General features: G+C 41.1%; 1 protein-coding gene across 2 annotated transcripts in view; it reads right to left on the reverse strand.

Annotated features, from left to right (window-relative positions):
• MEIS1 (Meis homeobox 1) overlaps positions 1-19,777 on the reverse strand; it is a 130,161-nt gene that overhangs the window by 88,697 nt on the left and 21,687 nt on the right. For both annotated transcript variants that reach the window (XM_044288862.1, XM_044288863.1), the window contains exon 7: positions 12,310-12,421. In XM_044288862.1, the coding sequence (XP_044144797.1) occupies positions 12,310-12,421 (112 nt within the window). The remainder of the gene's footprint in view (positions 1-12,309; positions 12,422-19,777) is intronic.

Genomic DNA, 19,777 nt, shown 5'->3' on the forward strand with positions numbered 1-19,777 from the left:
CAATCTGATCAGCTCCTCTTGCGATATAACATGTTGCCTGCAGATTGCACTGCATTTTGTGGTGACCAGTCCTGGCAGTTCATCTGTGAGAAGTTAGACCACAATTGATACTATCATATGTATTCCTTGTAGATACTAGAAAATTAATTTTTAAAATTGGGCAAGAAAACTTTCATGATTTTGACTTTATTTGAAAAATAATTTCAGGAAGGTTAGCTCAAACATTAAAGGGATTCTGTCATCAGAAATGAGCCCTATAAGCTAAACATATGGCGATGTCCCTTGTAAAACACAGAATCCTAAAGTGAGTTTATCTAATGCCCCTGTGGCTCTATATTCATAAAAAAAGACGTTTTTATATCACCTGCCAATCACTTCAAAATGTGTCCAAGGGGACGTCTCCTGGTGAATGGTGCCCGGCTGCAGCCATGTCGTTTAGGTGCCCAGCGCCACCTTCTGTAGTGAAATAGCCGTCCTCCCTTTCATGCGATCCGCCTACCTCACGTCATCACTGCTTCTCTAACCACCGCTCGCGTGCAAACTAGGTTGGATGGCTGGGATGGGCTGTAATAGGGCAGTCAGTGGAGGTTCGAGCGAAGTGCGCCGGCCGGCGCATGCGCACTTCGCTATACGAGGCCGCTGCCAGTAGTACGCACGGGCGCATCAGGATATACCTAGTGCGCACGTGCGAGATCTGGATGAAGCGAGCGGAGGTTACAGAGGCGGCCACGAACTGAAGTAGGCAGATATAATAAAAGGAATGGCGGCGATTTCACTTGAGGAGGTGGCGCTGGGCACATAGACGACATGGCTGCAGCTGGGCCCCTTTCACCATGAGACGTCCCCTTGGACACATTTTGAAGTGATTGGCAGGTGATATAAACGTCTTTTTTATGAATATAGAGCCACAGGGGCATTAGATAAACTCACTTTAGGATTCTGTGTTTTACAAGGGACATCGCCATATGTTTAGCTTATAGGGCTCATTTCTGATGACAGAATCCCTTTATAGGTTGTATATAAATTGTGCTTGAAAATAAACACAGTATATAAAAGACAACACTTGGTAATATTGTAATGATGTTCCACATTGGACTTCATGTTTGCAATTCCCAAACCTTTTTATTTAATTTGTCGCTTATCTTGTTCTGTATTTTACTTGGTTCCTGTTTTTGACAGCTTCATCTCGTCATCATATAGTTAATGATCTTTAACCAGACAGGCCAACCATCCCTGATATAGGGCTTACAACAGCTGTAAATCAAACAACACTGTGACGCATTACAGAATATAGACTTAAAAACTGTATCTCTTCCTTGCAAAAGGGGAAACAGACCTTTCACACAAGGCCATCTAATACCAACACATATCTACTTAGGCCAGACTTTTTCTACAGCTATCGTCTCGTATCACAGGCCTCTGATAACAAATATGCATTAGCTGAAGGCCAAAAATGTACCATTTACACTAAGGAAACCTGCCATAACGCCAGTAGGAGATAAGAAATATTTAATACACTTTTTAAAGCATCTGCGTCTGGTGCACATGGGCCGGATGTGGCCCACAGAGGTTGTTACATGAGCCTGGTTTGCTTTCCTTAAAGGGGTAGTCCAGGATTTTACTATTGATGGCCTATACTCAGGATAGGATGTCAATATCTGATCAGCAGGAGTCCAACACCCAGCACCCCACCAATCAGCTGTCTAGAGTAGCTCTGGCAGTAGAAGTTGGTACCAGAACTACAAAGCTCTATTCATTGTTTCGCGGATGAAGCTGGTTACTACACATTGCTCCCATTCACTTCAATGGAGACATCTCTACAGTAACCACGTCCATCCACTACACAGTGGACAGAGCTTTGTAGCTCCATCACCAACCTCCTTGAAGAACAGCAGATTTGCGGGGGTATGGCATGTTGAGACACCTCATGCCTGTGTATTATATGGTCAACCAACTGATTTAAATGGGAGCTGTGTAATACTTCCCCCTATGGAGGCACTGCAGGGGAATTCAACATTTCCCCAGCTGTCATCTATGGATGCCCTATAGAGGTACATCAGGCGACCCTCAGGATAGGGGTGCAGAGGTAGCAGTCGCTACCGGGCCCAGGAGCCTGAGGTGGCCCATAGACCCTTGTGCCACATGAGAAGACACCGATATTATATAAAGTGCATGCTGGTCAAGTTGCACCTCTGGCTGGAAGGAAGGGGTTAGGTCAAGAATTTGGCAGCTTTGTGTTGTCTCAGGCAGCATGAAGGCTATGTGCTTCCCTGCCCCCGGCCACAAAACATTTAGGGAAAAGGGGCCCAAGCTGAACTCTTGCACCAGGGCCCATGAGCCTTTAGCTACACCCCTGGTGACCCTTTTAACAAAAGGGGGATGTCCAAAAATAACGAAGACCTAAGTAGTCCCTATCTGGGACAAAGCAGATTTTGAACCATTGTAACTTTTTGAAAGTTGTGTAATCAATTCCAGTCATAGTAAAACACTCCAAGCATGTGCATATATGTTAAGGATAAATTACAGGAACATATTGCTGCATCCTCTTGAGTATATCATTCCACCCACATCTTGGCCATACATTGTGGCTTGCTTCTGCATCCTGCTAATTTTTTGACCCATGTTGAAGCTAGCCAGGACCATAACGATAAAAAAAACAACTGTTACATTGAATAGTTCCCTGCCTCTGCAATCGGGTCATATCAACTATGTAAGTCAACAACCAGTACATGATAATGGCATCAGAGAAATCAGTAAAGGTCAATCAAAGACAAGCCACAGTCTCTGCCGTCTGGGTGACCTTGGGAGCTTGTGACAAATTGCTATCAGTCAATGTCATCTAATGACAGGAGCTCTTTAGTTAATCAATTGTTCTAAAAATGATCAAGAAAACTAGTCACAGGGCGGCTCATTTTCACATCAATGCCTGTGAAGTATGAAAAGCTACAATTTTTTTTTAAGTTTTTAATAAGCTCGTAAGTAAAGCAGTTACTGGGTAACAGGGGTCACCTTACAGAAAAGACACAATCTCTCTCTCTGCCTTTTTACATATTCTGTAATTTCCATATTGTAGTTAAAGGAAACATGTCAACGTGTTTAGTAGCTGTGGGGGGACGACTACATGGAAGCGGACCGGACAATGGTCGGGCTCAAGAAAAATCTTCTGCACAAGGTGTTTCTCTATCAGGTAGAAACCGTATCAAGAAGTTTACTGCAGAAGGTAACACGTTATCTCAAGTAAAGTACCGTAACACCCCTGGATCAAACACCGTCTATGAAGTGCTATATACTGTAATACATACAATTCAGTGCAGTACACTTAAAGCGAGCGTCTCATGTAATTCACACCTTTGTAGATAGATGTTTCAGATCTGGAGATATTTGAAATAGAGTGGATTACAGGGACAGGTAGTTTTCCTGACTATCTCTTGGTAATCCAATTGAAGAAAACTAAAGGCCCCTTTACACTGCTCGATGGAGTTGACGATTGTTCCTTCCCAACAATCCCCTGCTTGTCAGTGACAGAGACTGCTGCATTTACATGCAGTGATCTCCTCCACGGTATTATCAGGAGCAATCTCTAACGCCATACAGAATCATTGTTTGCCTGCAGCAGGGTGCTATTTAGACAGAACGATCTGCTGTCAGCAAGCAACGATTTAGGTGACTACACCAACGATGACTGAGCATTCTCCTTGTTCATCGGGTAATCGGTGGCACCTTTAAACAGGCTGATTATCGCTAATGAGTGTTCGTGTGAATGCTCATTTGCGATAATCTCCCCAAATATCGGGCAGTGTAAAGAGGCCTTAAAGCAAGTTTCAACTAAAGGTGCCCATAAACCTTAGATAGCGATCAGCTGTCAGCTATTCCTTCCTACCTCCTACACATATACACACACACTGCCAAGTGTGCATGTGTTCTACACAACTTTGGCAGCGCCTTATCTCCCCTGAGAACAAAAGGACTGAACTTGTAAAAATCCAACTGGCTGATCCTTATCTCTAGAGATGAGTGAATTTCTAAAAAAAATCGATTTGGCCGGTTCATTTAATTTTTTGAAAAAATTAGGTTTGATCTGAATTTATTCATGGCGAATCTCGTTAAAAAAATGGCTATTTCCTGGCAGCCTTTATAGTGGTGTAGAACATTGTGCCTTGCTGTAACACGCATAGGAAGTCTGTTTTGGTAGTGAAACAATACTGTGAGTCCGTATAACATGCATATGACAGGCGTCGCTCTTAAAATCACTGAACACTTCACTTATTTGGGCAGTTACAGGGCCCAAATAAATGACCAAATAACTCAAGTGTGAACTCAGCCTTACAGGTGAATGTTAGTATCAAGAAGCGCACTCCTTTTACACCGTCGTCAGCTGATTCCACATAGATGTCTACAGAACCTGTTCTATTCAACGCTTATACAAGTAGAGCCCCCTGACAGAGTGGAGGGGGTGTCAGCAGTAAGTTTGTGTTGACGTCACTGATTACTTTGCCCTTCCTCTGATCTGTCAGAACAATAACCCCCAAAAAACGGATCCTGTCTGTCGAGCATCCGCCTTCACTTGGTCATCATTTGGTCAGTAATCCATCAGTACTGGTAATGCCCAAAAAAACAGGAGTGGATCCAAAACAGAGATGACACGTGAATGGAATATTTGCATGTCTTCTGTGTTTTGTACCCACTTCTGCTTTTGGCTACCAAATTATAAGCCAATTCTGATACAAAATAGGGACCATATCATGCAGGCCATAGATCTATTACATAAACATGATCTGTTGTGAGTCTCATTTTTCCTTCCTTCTTACAGATCAGAAAAAGGGTCAAATAAATGATGGTGTCAGCCAGGCTGAAAGGCAAAATAGTGGCCCAGTCATGGAGTGGGGAGGGTGGGAACAGCATGAGAGGTCCACAGAGTGGCCATATGACATAGTGGTGAGATGGAAGCAGCATGAGGAGACCAAAGAGTGGCCTAATGACAGAGTGTGGAGGTGGCAGCAGCAGCATCAGGAGGAGGCCACAGGGTGGCACAATGACAGTGTGGAGGTGGCAGCAGCAGCATCAGGACGCCATAGAGTAGCAAGGTGACATAGTGTTGAGGCAGCAGTAGCATCAGGAGACCACTGAGTGGCAAGGTGACATAGTGTTGAGATGGTATCAGCATCAGGAGACCACAAAGAAGCAAGGTGACATAGTGTGGAGGTGGCAGCAGCATTAGGAGACCACAGAGTGGCAAGGTGACATAGTGTGGAGGTGGCAGCAGCATTAGGAGACCACAGAGTGGCAAGGTGACATAGTGTGGAGGTGGCCGCAGCATTAGGAGACCACAGAGTGGCAAGGTGACATAGTGTGGAGGTGGCAGCAGCATTAGGAGACCACAGAGTGGCAAGGTGACATAGTGTGGAGGTGGCAGCAGCATTAGGAGACCACAGAGTGGCAAGGTGACATAGTGTGGAGGTGGCAGCAGCATCTATCATCTTTCTACCTATTTATTATCTATCATCTATCTATCTGTCTATCTATAACAATCTATTATCTATCTATTTTATCTATCCATTATATATATCTATCTAAATATATCTATACATTATCTATATATATATATATATATATATATATATATATATACTGTATATATATATATATATCGATCCATTAGCTATCTATATCTATCTATACATTATCTATGTTGCTCATATTTATGTAAAAAATCTATTTTCCATATCTATTATCTACCTAATGTCTTCTCTCATTTCTGTATATTTGAAGTTGAGTCTGTCTGCACTTTTTTTAGGGTCAGCAAATACCAGCAGTTTCATATTACCACCTAAACCTGTATAGCTTGTTTCTCAAATTAAAATGTCTTCTGCAGCCTCAACCACTCTAAAGTCATCCATAGAAAAGAAATAAAGGAGGCAGGACGACACTTAAGCTCAGCCATAATTGGAAGTATGTGAAAAATGAAGTGTCAGTTTGGTCAATAAAGGGCAAAGGTCAAGGGGGACTGCAGCCCAAACTCCCTTCAAAATGTGCTCATTAAGATGTCCAATCAGCGAGCTCCTGCCACCCTATCACATTAGTCATCAGACACAGAGCTGCTTCAAAATTCCCAGCTCTGTGCAGTTATTACTCCTCTTGTTCATGTAAAAAAGGAGAGCTGGTATATAAATCGTTGCTCAGTCATCTGGAACATACCGTGGCCCTTCACCTCCCCCCCCCCCCTTCCCTTCTTCTCCGTCCAGCAGGCTGCACAGGCTTGAAACAGCTACCTTGAGATTCCCCTCACCAGTATGAGAAATTATCTGAGCTTGGAAGAATGTGGTATAGAAACAGAACATTTTTGCATAGTAGCCTTCATGATTCTGCAACAAAATCTGCTATAATCGTTAAAGCAAAAAGTTGCTTTAGTCCGAGGAATGCAGGTCGTAGAGTGGCGGTTTACGTCCTGCTGATTATACATGGAGGCATCTATTGGTCGCGACCTTAATTCATACAAGAAATGGAAACTCTGTTACTTTGGCCTTCTTAGAAGGGAACAAGTATATTAGGATCTAGTTTCAAGATACAACATACGCACAAGCCAACCTTTCTGAGTCTAAACAAAGTGTGCATTTGACCTAGCTGTGAGATTTAGGCTCTAGCCCCTGGAGAGTAGGACTTAATCTGGATCAAACTTTTAACTGCTCTTCAAATGGAAGCCTAACCCAGCCCCAAACCTTTCAGGTTTCTGCACATTATCACTAAGCAACTCCAGTTCATTGAGTGGGAACTAAACAATCCAAGATTGTAGTCACAACATGACTCCAGCCTGAAGAACATTAGTCTGGAGCAACCAGTTTAGGAGAAAAAGCTTGGAATCTCTCGGAATCCTACATCTTTTGTTTTTGTTGCTATGTTGATCAATAGAAGATACATTTCTAAAATGGCCACATGGCAACTTATAACAGAAAGAAACCAGAGTAACGTATTGAGCCACGGGGGTCTACCTCGTATTAGTGCATATCACTGGCTGCATCATCTGGTGATACAATATCTTCTTGATTTAGGTACATTGGGGGTATTATGATGCAATTCGTAAGGGTTACTTTGAGAATTTGATCCAAGTGAATTCTAAGTTAAAATCCACATCAATCCATGTTTTATCCATATTGCAGATAATTTAAAGGGGAATAGTGAAGATGTTCCTTATTCTCACTGATTCTGCACAGAACTAGCTCCAATAAATAAAAACGGAGATGATCCTCATATGGACCTCAGCACATACTGAGAAGAAATCTGAGGGTCAGGCTTTGATTACTGCTGAAGATCCTCTACCAAAAATACATGTTAAATTTGCCATGGCAAATCCTCACCATGTGAACTTAGCTATAGAGAGAGATATGAGATAGATAGATAAATATGAGATAGATAGATAAATAGATAGATATTAGATAGATAGATAGATAGATATGAGAGAGATAGATAGATAGATAGATATGAGATAGATAGATAGATAGATAGATAGATAGATTGACAGACAGATAGATAGACAGACAGACAGACAGACAGACAGACAGATAGATAGATAGATAGATAGATAGATAGATAGATATGAGAGAGATATGAGAGAGATAGATATGAGATAGATAGATAGATGTATTATTATTATAATAACTAAAAGTATTGTCGGGGTGTAGCACTCTTTGTCCTGTAGACTTTCTCCCTTGTATGAGAGAACATTACTTATATTTCGAGAGACCTCTCATTTCCTACTCATATTAAAAGTAAATTACAGATTGCTGCCAGGGATCTCCATTAGGAAGCAGCAATGCCATGCTCCAATGGCCTTGTGGTTGTAAAACTTGGATAACAGCCATAGACATTTCCCACATGAAAAATCCATACATAGAAAAATGTTTTAAAGGAATATATGGCTGACTGTGTAACAAACAAAAGGTAGGTATCTGTATAAAATGTATGTATTAAAACCAGTGGATAGAACCAACATGGTATAGAGCACAGGAACCAGTCAAAAAATATAGCAATTTTTTTTTTATACTTTCTTACAATGATTGTTATTGTAGTATTCATAGTAACTAATGGTAGCTCTAGTATTTGCAGGTAGCATTTTTATTTACATTAAGTTATATTACTTTTATTCTTATTGTTGTTACTGCATTCAAAATATAAAATCTGAAATAAATAAACAAACAAAACATACCGGTAAATACATATTATCAATGATTCTTTATACTGCCCAGGGCATTCCTTTTTTTCCTGCTATATTTTATTTAATTAAAATTTGTGATTTATACTTTAAGAGGAAGTGAAAAACAAACAAACTGTTGCATCAGTTAGGCCTCATGCACACGGCCGTTGTTTTGGTCCGCATCCGAGCCGCAGTTTTGGCGGCTCGTATACGGACCCATTCACTTCAATGGGGCCGTAAAGATGAGGACAGCACTCCGTGTGCTGTCGACATCCATTGCTCCGTTCCGTGGTCGTGTGCATGAGGCCTTATGCATAGGACTGCATAGGATCAGTTTTTTTTTTACAGGATCCTGTTTTGTTTTATTATGACAGATCAGAAGAATGGAAAGCTAAACGGAGATGTGAACTCAGCCTTAGAAACAAATAAAATGTTTAAAAAGTTCAGTTTTGCTTTCCCCATTCTATGATTTATAAAAGAGGAATACACCCCCGATGTGACCACTGACTACAGGAATATGCATAATTCCTGTCCATCACGTTGTGACATCTCAACAGTTCTGCTCATGCGTATAGAGCATCACATAGCAACTCTGCATATATTCTACATGGAAATTCTCTCCAGTGACATCAGCGTCACATAAAATAATAAGAATGGTGCATACTACTACACTTTACGTTTGTTTTGTAAGAACTCATTGATTCCTGACAAATTGCAGGAGTATTTGTCAGCAATTTCCACAGTGAATTTAGGATTGTAATACAATAACACTAAAATAACATTTGCAAACCTAGCAGAGCATGCGAAAATGTGTGAGAGGCATCTTAAAGTGTGTAGAAAGTCTCCCTGAGGCCACACCTGAGGCCCAAAAGGCAAGTATCATGAACAGTCTGTTCCCCTTGTTGTGCAGACATAATGACTGCTAAGCCTTCAAGTGCCAAGTAGGCTGTGCCCGCTGCTGAAATATTTCGCTAATTCACGTTCATACACTGACTCCTGCTGACTACCAAAAAAACGTACAGTAGAGTTGGTCTTTCTCAGAGTAAATTAACCATATGTTCCAGATCCTGTACGTATGCGCTGATAACATGTGACACTCAGGGGGCTCCTCAAGACTCATGACTAAGGTCTCTTGTATCTCAGTTCTATTTCACAATTATTACTACATGTCAGAAACACATTTGTTTCTAAGTCGTTCTTCATTTAGGCATCGGACTAGGCAGCCTAAGTAATAAACACCTTATATATATATATATAGCAATCAGAGAGAAAACTCTAGTTATCTAATGGTCCATTCACATGGGACCATTCCGAGAGAAGTGACTGAGAATGAACCATTCACTCCCATTCATTGCCTGATTGTTAAAGCTGCATTCACATGCAGCTTCTATGGGAATGAATGATCGCTAGTATGATCTTTCATCCCCATATAGCTTTATTGCTTGTCGAAAGCACGCCCCTGTTTACATAGAGTGATGTGCTGCACACAAACAATGATTATATGTGCCACATAAAAGATGGATCACCCAAAACTGAGAATTTGTCTTATTTGTTGGTGGCACATCTACAATGGGCAATTATCGGGAATGAGTGTTCGTAGGAAAGTGTCTATGTAAATTGCTCTAAATGTTCTTTAGTGTTTGGTTGGATTACTAGGGGTATCAGGGCAACAGTATCTATACGTTCGTATGGAGAGGGGCTTAGGTAATGGAGAAACACATGACTAAGGGTACAACACGGGTGGCCAAAAAGTTCCTTCTGAGGAGGCCATTAGTATAAATGATGTGTAATAATTGGAAGCCATTTACAGATTTTGAATTTAAGCCCAAGGGCTCCATGTCGTGTCTCTGTAGAATCAGACTACACCAAAGGTTTAGTTGTAGTCTGTAACCATGGAGACTGCATATGGGTAGTATACACAAAATATCTAGATTCTTACTAATCAGGACTACGAGCAAAGTTGTGTCACACTTAGCTGCCCTGGATGAAGCATGAACAACCAACAAAGAAAAAAGCATTTGACGTTTTTGTTGCAATAGAGGAAACATAATGGAAGGATTTTCTTTTTATAGATGGTTACATATGTTATAAACAGCACATGCATGTGATCTTTTCTATCACTTTTCTCCCTTTGAAGTTAAACTTATCCACACCTAGGTCATGCAAGGATAGCAAAAATAATCCAGCAAGGTCTAAAATTATCACAAAAATGTAGCTAAAATAAAATGTAAATTGTAAATAGGAAATTCACAACTTTCTACTCCCTAAAATTGTACTTTGAGCCCGTGGCCAAGAAACTACCCTCTTTCAGCTTTATCTTAGAAAAGTATTTGACATAGTCTCATATATAATCCCTGACAAGATAGATAGATATAATACAGATAGATGGATAGATAGATAGATAGATATAGATAGATAGATAGATAGATAGATAGATAGATAGATAGATAGATAGATAGATAGATAGATGGATAGATATTAGATAGATAGATATAAGATAGATAGATAGATAGATAGATAGATAGATATTAGATAGATAGATAATAGGTAGATTAGATAGATAGATAGATATAAAATAGATAGATAGAAGATAGATATTAGATAGATAGATAAATAGATAGATAGATAGATGATAGATAGATAGATAGATATTAGATAGATAGATAGATAATAGGTAGATTAGATAGATAGATAGATAGATAGATAGATATTAGATAGATAGATAGATAGATAGATAGATATTAGATAGATAGATAATAGGTAGATTAGATAGATAGATTATAGATAGTAGATAGATATTAGATAGATAGATATAATATAGATAGATAGATAGATGATAGATAGATAGATAATAGGTAGATTAGATAGATAGATGGACAGGTAAAGGATTCCACCCTTTTCTACAACACACACTTGTATGCTCACTTTCCATGGTTTATCCAAGAATCATTGGGATAAAACACAGCACATAACACTCACTGAGCTGTTTAAAGAAAGAAGTTAAATACTTCCATATGTCGACTAAACACAAATGCATACTGATAAGCAGGAGTGAAAAATGCACAAAAAAAAAAATCTGCACGGATCTAAACGTAAAGAACTGGGAAAGACATGAATGTAAACTGAACGCTGCTCATTAAATGAAGCTGCAGTTATCATCTTGCCATCATCTCATCCACCGTGTCCTAAGATTATGGAAGACACACAGCGGTGCACATTTACAGATATAGCAGAGCTCAGTTCACGTCATCCTCCGTGAGACTCCAGGAAAACATTTGAAGCATCTTTAGCTCTGCTACATCTGTAAGTCTTTCTCAGTCTTAGAAGTCTGAATCCCACAAAGTACACCAACCATGTAACACACACAACATGGGATTTCCCAGTGGCAAACAACCAAAAAACAACTACTCCCATCAGGACTATTTGACCTATATGTGCTCTTTGTATCAAGAAGAAATGGCGAAAACAATTATTCAGTTACAGCCAATGAGATGCAAGCAAACCTTCAGAAATGACTTCAATATGTCAGTGAACGAGCATAGTTTTTGAAACAGACCCCTCCTATACCACAATCAGAACACAGATGTAGCAGAGCTGAATTTGTCCATGTAGGATGTAGATCTGAACTGTAGTTTTGCATAGGACTGCCAGTAAACCTTTTGCCTCCCGAGCTCGTTTCCATGGCTATTTTGTGACATGAACTCTAAGAAAACATTTACCGTATCTTCTCTCAAAAAGCAGGCAATGGAATCAGAAAAAGATCCAGCAGGAAGGAGAAGTGTGAGCCTTTCCTTTACATTCCCCAGCTCTCTGAGCCCACATCTGGCTTTGGCTTTAAAAAAAAAAACTGCACCAAAAACTGCATGTGTGAATCCTGCCTTAGTAAGCTCTGGATTCACAAATGCTATTTTTGATGCAGCTTTTTAATGTCAAAGCCAGATGGGATGTGAGCGTATAAAGGAAGGACGTGTCTCACTTTTATCTACGCTTATATAATTATATAATTACTTACAAAAATAAATAGAAAAACATGCGGGACTCCAGCCTTATCACTCTGGACCAAACCCCAAGATCAGCTCTGCTTCACCCGTCTACACATACGTTATATTCCATAGTCCTACCTTGTTCACTGCTGTTGTCTCCGCTATGCGACGTGTGCCCCCCACTGGAAGGTCCTGGCGTACCCCCAGAACGAGTCGACGCTGTGTCATCATGGTCTCTGCTCCAGGAAGGCTGTGGAAATACAATTGAAACGCGATAAGCACAAGGAGGGGGGAAAAAATGCTAAAGTGTCTTCTTTTTTTTTTTGCATATATTTAACAAGAACCAATTTAATGTGCAAATTTAAAGGAAAGCTGCCAAATGGATCTGCATTAGTTTCTTTCACCGAGCTAAACTGCGCAGATATCCTTCATAATTGCACGCCGAATTACCATTGAAAACACAAACATTCCGGAGAAAAAGGCAAATAACGGCTTCTCGATTCTGATTATAGATTTAGCAGCCTCGAAGCCTCTGGCGTAGCAGTCTGTTACTCTGAAAACGCTAAAATGAGAGTGGTCTATGGTTCTGCCGTTTATATAGTCTTAGCCTCTGATGAGCACAAAAAGGGCTTTTTTTTACAAAAAAAAAAAAAAAAAGACAGGGACACAATTAGGACTGGCTCCACAATAGACGATAGGTGTCAGCTGTTTGCCGGATGGTATGTGGCAAATGGACTAGGCAAGAGGACAAAAAAGAGGGGCACAACAATGGCTTCACATGGTCTATGTACTCTCAGCCCCATGCAGAGCCTCCTTGTACTATTGAACAGAAAACAGATGTTAGTCCTTATCACAGGGTGAATTTGAAAGTAACATTCAGATTGGCTGTAAATTAAATTCTTACATGAAAAAAAACACACAATCACGACGAGAACGCTCCTCCCGAGCCTCCTTTTATCAGCAAAGTTTTAATTAGCCTTTAGTAATGGCTTCTAAATATAGCTATAGGCCTTACGTGGTTACTATGTAGCGGTTTGCATGCATAATTGTCTCTTAGTATCAGCTCTCGTACATTACAAACTGGTCTATTAAACAGCAAATACAAATATGAAGAAGCGATTTGTAGTGAAAGGTGCATCACATATGTGGATTGGGGTCTACAGAGAAGCAAAGTTGGATTAGAGGTGGACTAGAATGGGGTCTCCATCACCCAGTTCCTTCCTGTGGCCTAATCGCTTCTTCATATTTGTATTTGCTGTTTAATAGACCAGTTTGTAATGTACGAGAGCTGATACTAAGAGACAATTATGCATGCAAACCGCTACATAAGTAATAAGAGATGAACCAATTTTCCAAAACTGGTTTCAGGTCCAATTCCGTTGAATCATCCGTCAGATTCCAGAAAAAAATGTAGCCCAAATTGATAGTGCCTCAAGTGCCCTGAAAGGTCATGTATGACCAGCGTCGGACTCTTGTTCCTTGAGCCCACCAGAGGAAGTGTTCCTCATAGACTGCAAGGGGTCCTTAGGCGAGCAAAAATATATCGCCCCTTCCTCAGGAGCAAGTACAGGATAGGCCTATACTGTACTAGCTCCTGAGGAAGGGGAATCTTGGTCCCCGAAACCCGTTGAGCCCGTTTACCTGAATAAAGTGATTTATCGGAAGCCAGTCTGAAGTGTGCTGCCATTCATCACTGACATTCTACGACATTCTACATGCGATTCTGGCCAGGGGGGTTCTACATCACAGGTGTTATGTGCTTATCCTGATGACTACCCCCCAGCGAAGTGAGTACACACTAATCTTGTACTTAATGGTCACTATCATGGCCTACAGGCCGGGAGATGCAACAACAGTAGAATCTGTTCAACCCTTGGGTCACAGGTTCAAATCCCGGCAGGGTCAACTCAGCCCTTCATCTTTCCGAGGTCGATAAAATGAGAACCATCAATTGGTGGGTAATAATAACATCTATTACTATTCGGCTGCCGATTTGGTTAATTCCGAGAGCGTGCGCTGAAAAGCGCTTTGACTCCCCCGGGAGAAAGGCGCTATATAAATACTAGTTATTATTGCTTTTAATAAGCATTTATCTATGATGCGCATTCAATTTTTATTTCCTATCATTCTGGGTGGTCATAGGTTTTGTATGTGGATCTATGATACATTGTCACCACCACTCTTTTATGACTATTCATTACCGCTACTGTCACCATATATATATATATATATATATATATATATACACACATTATATGCAGTGGCTACCGCACCAGTCCCGTGGGAAGAAGTATGTTCCACTATTATTAATATACTTATATCCCTATCTCACGGGAGTTTTGGCGCTTGACTATCCACCCTTGTTTTTGTGTATAGAAGGGATCCGTGTGCACTGGAGACACCCCCTACACAGGCAGGCTCGGACTGGCTCACAGGGGTACCGGGGAATCCCCCGGTGGGCCCCTGAGCAAAGTGGGCCCCTAGTCTCCCACCCCCTGCACAAGTGGCACATAACACTTACTGCACTACATACATACAGTACATGTACAGCACCTCCACCAGCCTATGTTCATATAAAAAACTTGTTATATTATTTATTATATTTGAATGTATCCATACGGTGGGCCCCCAAAAGGAATTTTACTGGTGGGCCCTAGGTACCCCAGTCCGACACTGTACACAGGCACCTTCCCTTCTCCACACATCTCTAATCGATTATCCTGTGGATACCATAAATGTCCAGAGGGGAATAACCTTTTAATAATTTCTATACTCAGATGATTTGTCCTATTGTGTCAATGAAAAAACTATCCAAGTGTATTATATTGCATGAAAACAATGGATCTTTTACACAATGAGCCATAAATGTTCCACTTTGGCAGTTTCCAAGAGTTGCGAGGTATGTACACTCTCTTCATCTGGAAACAGCAGAAGAGCAATAGACTGCGGCCCTCCAGCTGTTTTAAAACTACAACTCCCACAATGCCTTGCTGTAGGCTGATAGCTGTAGGCTATTCGGGCGTGCTGGGAGTTGTAGTTTTGAAACAACTGGAGGGCCGCAGGTTGAGCATGCCTGCCTGTAGAAAATGAAACACAGAGTAGGGAGTTGTGCAGTATTTTGATATTGATGGCCTATCCGCAAGGGTCCGAAGACCTACACCCCCGCCGATCGGCTGTTGCCCTGTAGCTCTGCCGCCAGACGTCGATGCTAGACTAAACTACACAGAGCTGGTACCTGCAGTACTGCTCCCTTTCACTTCAACTGGAGAAGCCCTGTAGTTACCAGCTCCGTCCGCTACGCTCAATGGATGGAGTTGTGTAGTTCGGGCACCACAGCAACTGCTATTAGCTAATTAATAGGGGGGGGGGTGGAGCGTTGGACTCCTGACGATCGAGGATAGGCGACCATTAATATCAAAATTGTGGACAAACCCTTTAAGGGCTAGTCTCTTTAACTGTACATATACTTAGCTAAAAGGTTGTCTTTTTTTTGCAATCTTTCAATACGTTTCACTTGGATGCCATGCCAGCGAGAGAGAAAAAAAAAAAACTCACACTAAAGGAAAGGCAACTATCAAGGGTATTCTAAACACTGTCAATTGTATTAGTGATTCAGTGACTGGTAAAAAGATGTGTGAACTGTGGGAGAAACCCTTCTTTTTTTTTTTAAACAAATATGCCGTCTCCAACATGCCAGAAGAATGCTGTAAGTGGGTAATGTGGAACACATGCCATGAATGCAAACTGTTAATGCATACATTTTCGGTTTGTACAACTGCAGCTTTTAGACTTGTTTATTCAGAGCATTGCAGAGAGAATGGTACAGCGCCCAGGGGACAGACAATGCCAGGCACAAAGCCCTGGTGCCTCGACATGTAAAAGGATGTTTTTCTATGTGCTACAAATCCCACTTGAAAATATAATTAGAAGAAGAAAATGGCAAACTATTGCATTAACTGTAATTGAACAAAAGACCAGCAAGGCGTGTGGGAGGCTGCAGGAACCCGTGGGAGTTCTGGGATGCATCAGATCTTAGGAGTGACATCTTCGGGGCATTCTCGTTTATATTTGTGTTGTCCCTCACCACTATTGTCGGCTGGTGATCTGACTCGTAATTAATAGAAAATCTGCAGATAACAGGCGAAAATCTAGAGCAGCCGACGAACCACAGCAAAAATAAATAAAAAATGTGTTGATTAATCTGATTAGGGGTGCAATTCAGGAGAAGGTGGCGCAGAACTATAGACCTGTACCGTCTACTGCAGGAGACCACAAACATGATATATTCACTATGTTTTAATGAGCTGGGATGATTTATTCCGTTTTGTTCCATATCACGCCACCCTCACCCCCGTACCCACCCCCCCACCCCTTCTTGCACACACGTTTCTACTGAGCCGGGATGTAGATTAATTCAAGGCTTAATTGTTGAGTAAATTCAATTTTCCACATTCTCTTTTGCGCGGCGTTAGCTAAGGTTCTTAAATCTTTAACAGTGAGGCCTAAGTCGAGCGTTTGTGATCTGCTCCTACCTTTTTTTTTTTCAGCACCATTTTTCTTCCTCCACCACTTAATTCACCATGAAAAGATTTTCCTTGCTGGAAATTCTGATGCTGCTATGATCTGTGAGCCATTCCGATTCATTGCATTCCCATTGTGTTTGGTCTTAGATGCCGGGTTCCTCTTTTTCTCACAGCTATTGCCACATTATACAGCCATTCATGCAAGAAATGTTGAATTCCACCTCAGTTTATCAAAATTGTGTGTAACAGTCACTTAACCCATATGTTTAATTTCAGCGTTAGGGAGATAAGGCAGCTTGGGGGCTAGAAAAGAATTCACGTGGTTCGTGCCATTAAAGATTTGCCACTGTTTACAAAAAATACGCTATTGTTATAGATTTAGTGGTGGCGGATTGGTCAGATGGAGCTGAGCTTGTCATTTGACGCAACTCATGGCGATGGGAAGTAGCTGCGGTTTACATAGGACTACAGGACTTTGGTGGAGTGGCTCTAGCCTCTCTCCAATGCCATGTTGGAAACTGAATTCATCATTCCTCCAAATTGATCCACCGTACCTAGACATGGCATCGGATATACACTGTTGCTATAGGAAACACTGCTAGATCTCCACATTTCACCTATTATAGGGTCTTCTGCCAATCAATAGCCCAATACAAAAATTTCATAAGGGAGTCTGAGGGGTTCTCAAATAATTGCTATTCTCCTATTAGCTAAAATTGGGCTTTCTTTCTTGCTTTTGTCTGGATCACAAATGACTGACCTAGATGGACAAGTGATAGTTGACAATGTATCTATATAAAGTATATAGACAACTTTTATTTTTTCCTGGATTTTGCCTCCATTATAATGTGCCTCTCGGGTTCAATGAAAAATTCAGCTCTGTTGCATCTGTATATCACATGAATATATTGGAGTCACACTTGGTCTTGATAACCACAAACTGGCAGGAAATAACACTGAAAACCAAACTCCCAGATGAGGGATGTATGACTTACAGAAAGAGTTTTCTTTTTCTGATATCAAATCCTGGTTGCCTGTGTGGCTAGTACATTCCAGATACTGATATCTAGACTGTAAGCTCTGCTGCCAAGGTTATAAGTCTAAGATTCTGTGGGAAGCGGACACAATGGCTGGTCATGAAGGGTGGGGAAGAACTTTGGAGCTAAAAGCCACAACTCCTCGAGGGTCGCTACTACCAGTGCCCTTGGTAAGGGGTTGTTTTTGTTAGGAGGAGATGTAAATTGCAGCTCATTTCCCATGCTAATGTAAAATTATATGGTGACCATTTAGATGAATGATCTTCCAAGTAATACATGGATGACTTGAATTCTACCAGTTAGTGGTTTCTGTCCTGGCTCACAGAAGCAAGTCATGAGATAGAGACCCTGCTCTATGACATCCATATGCCCGAATAGGGTATATGACCAGGGGTTATTCTAATGGAGCTACCTCTTCAAAGAGGGTAGGTCCAAGGCTTTAGTCACAATTGCCCAACCATTTCAATATTGGAGCAATGGATCAATCTGACTTAACATCTGCCATGCCCCAAAAGGACAATGTTCTGCCCACTAGTCTTAGACACAGGTGTATATCTGTACATAAGTCCCAATTTTAAGCACAGTCTTCAGTCTAATGGATTTATTAGTCATAGCTCCAACCACATCATTGATTAGACTGAAAGATTGTCAAGTGAGAGGTCACCTCAACAATTTTTGCACTTTCAATACTCTTACAAGATATATTCCACCTTTCTAAAAGAAAATATATCAGTCTCACACAATACGTAAAAATATTCCTCTCAAGTTCAGTCCAAATACCCTAAAGAACTGTAGAATGTAGCACCTTTGTCCGGCCATGAGCCTCAGAGAAACACGCTCATAACTGCATGCAAACAAACTGTTAACATAGGAACCTCAGCGCCCCGGCTTTGATGTAGCTGTCATCTAGCCCAGTGACTCAATTTGAGCTCCTAGTGCTCCTTAGCAATTTGATTGAACTTCACTTGTTACAGGACTGACATACAGAGATCATAAAAATTAATTGCCTCTAATGGTTGCTGCACCACACTGCTCTGGGAAATGTGTAAAGAAAAAGCATTGATAAGATGAGCTTATTGAAGAAAAGAAGGATTAAACTCAAGTCCCTCAAGAAGTGATATGTCTTTATCCGAGACTGAATTGGATACAATATATCCAATGCATTATAAAAATAAAAGCAAAAATACTAAATAGATAAAATTGGCTAAAAAACAAACCTCTATGTTAGGTTGGTTAGGCTACGTTCACACTTGCGCCAAAGCAATCCAGCAGGCTGTTCTAGCAGAGGGAAATGTATATTCTCGCACCCTTAGTTCACTTCAATGGGGCCGCAAAAGTTGCGGACAGCACTCCGTGTGCTGTCCGCATCCGTTGCTCCGTTCAGTGGCCACTCAAAAAAAATAGAACATGTCCTATTCTGGTCCGTTTTGCGGACTAGAATAGGCAGTTCTACAATGGGCCGCATGTTCCGTTCTGCAAATTGCGGAAGGCACACGGACGGCTTCGGTTTTTTGCAGATCCGCGGTTTGGGGGTGTACATGAGGCCTAAGTGCCAGGATTTGGTTGGACAAGATCTATTATATACAGTGTTTTTTGTCCAGCTGAATCCATGTATTTATGCCGGGGAGCATACAGATGTCTGCCGGATACTATTATAGTTTATGGAGTCTGGTGGGCACAAAGCACTATCCAGCTATGCCGGATACGGAGAACTCCTCTGCCAGAACAGCCTGTAGGATTGCATTAGCACTAGTGTGAAACTACCCTTAGTAATAGGGTTCTATAAGTGGCACATGGTCTTCTGCTCATTGCACATATGGAACTACCTTAACAAAGCAATGTTATAGAGGCTTTTAGATATTTTGATGACTGTTAAATAATTATAAACCTTTATTGTGTACACTAAAAACCATTTTGAGACTACCACCCAAAATTGCATTAAAAAGTGGTCTTCTAGGGCGTGATCTTTTTGATTACTTTTTCCAGCATGTACAATCAATGGTGAAACCTGCCACAGGAAATCTGGTCTGAATAAGTGGGTGGTAT

The sequence above is a fragment of the Bufo gargarizans genome, chromosome 4, assembly GCF_014858855.1.
Source record: "Bufo gargarizans isolate SCDJY-AF-19 chromosome 4, ASM1485885v1, whole genome shotgun sequence".
NCBI classification, from domain to species: domain Eukaryota; kingdom Metazoa; phylum Chordata; class Amphibia; order Anura; family Bufonidae; genus Bufo; species Bufo gargarizans.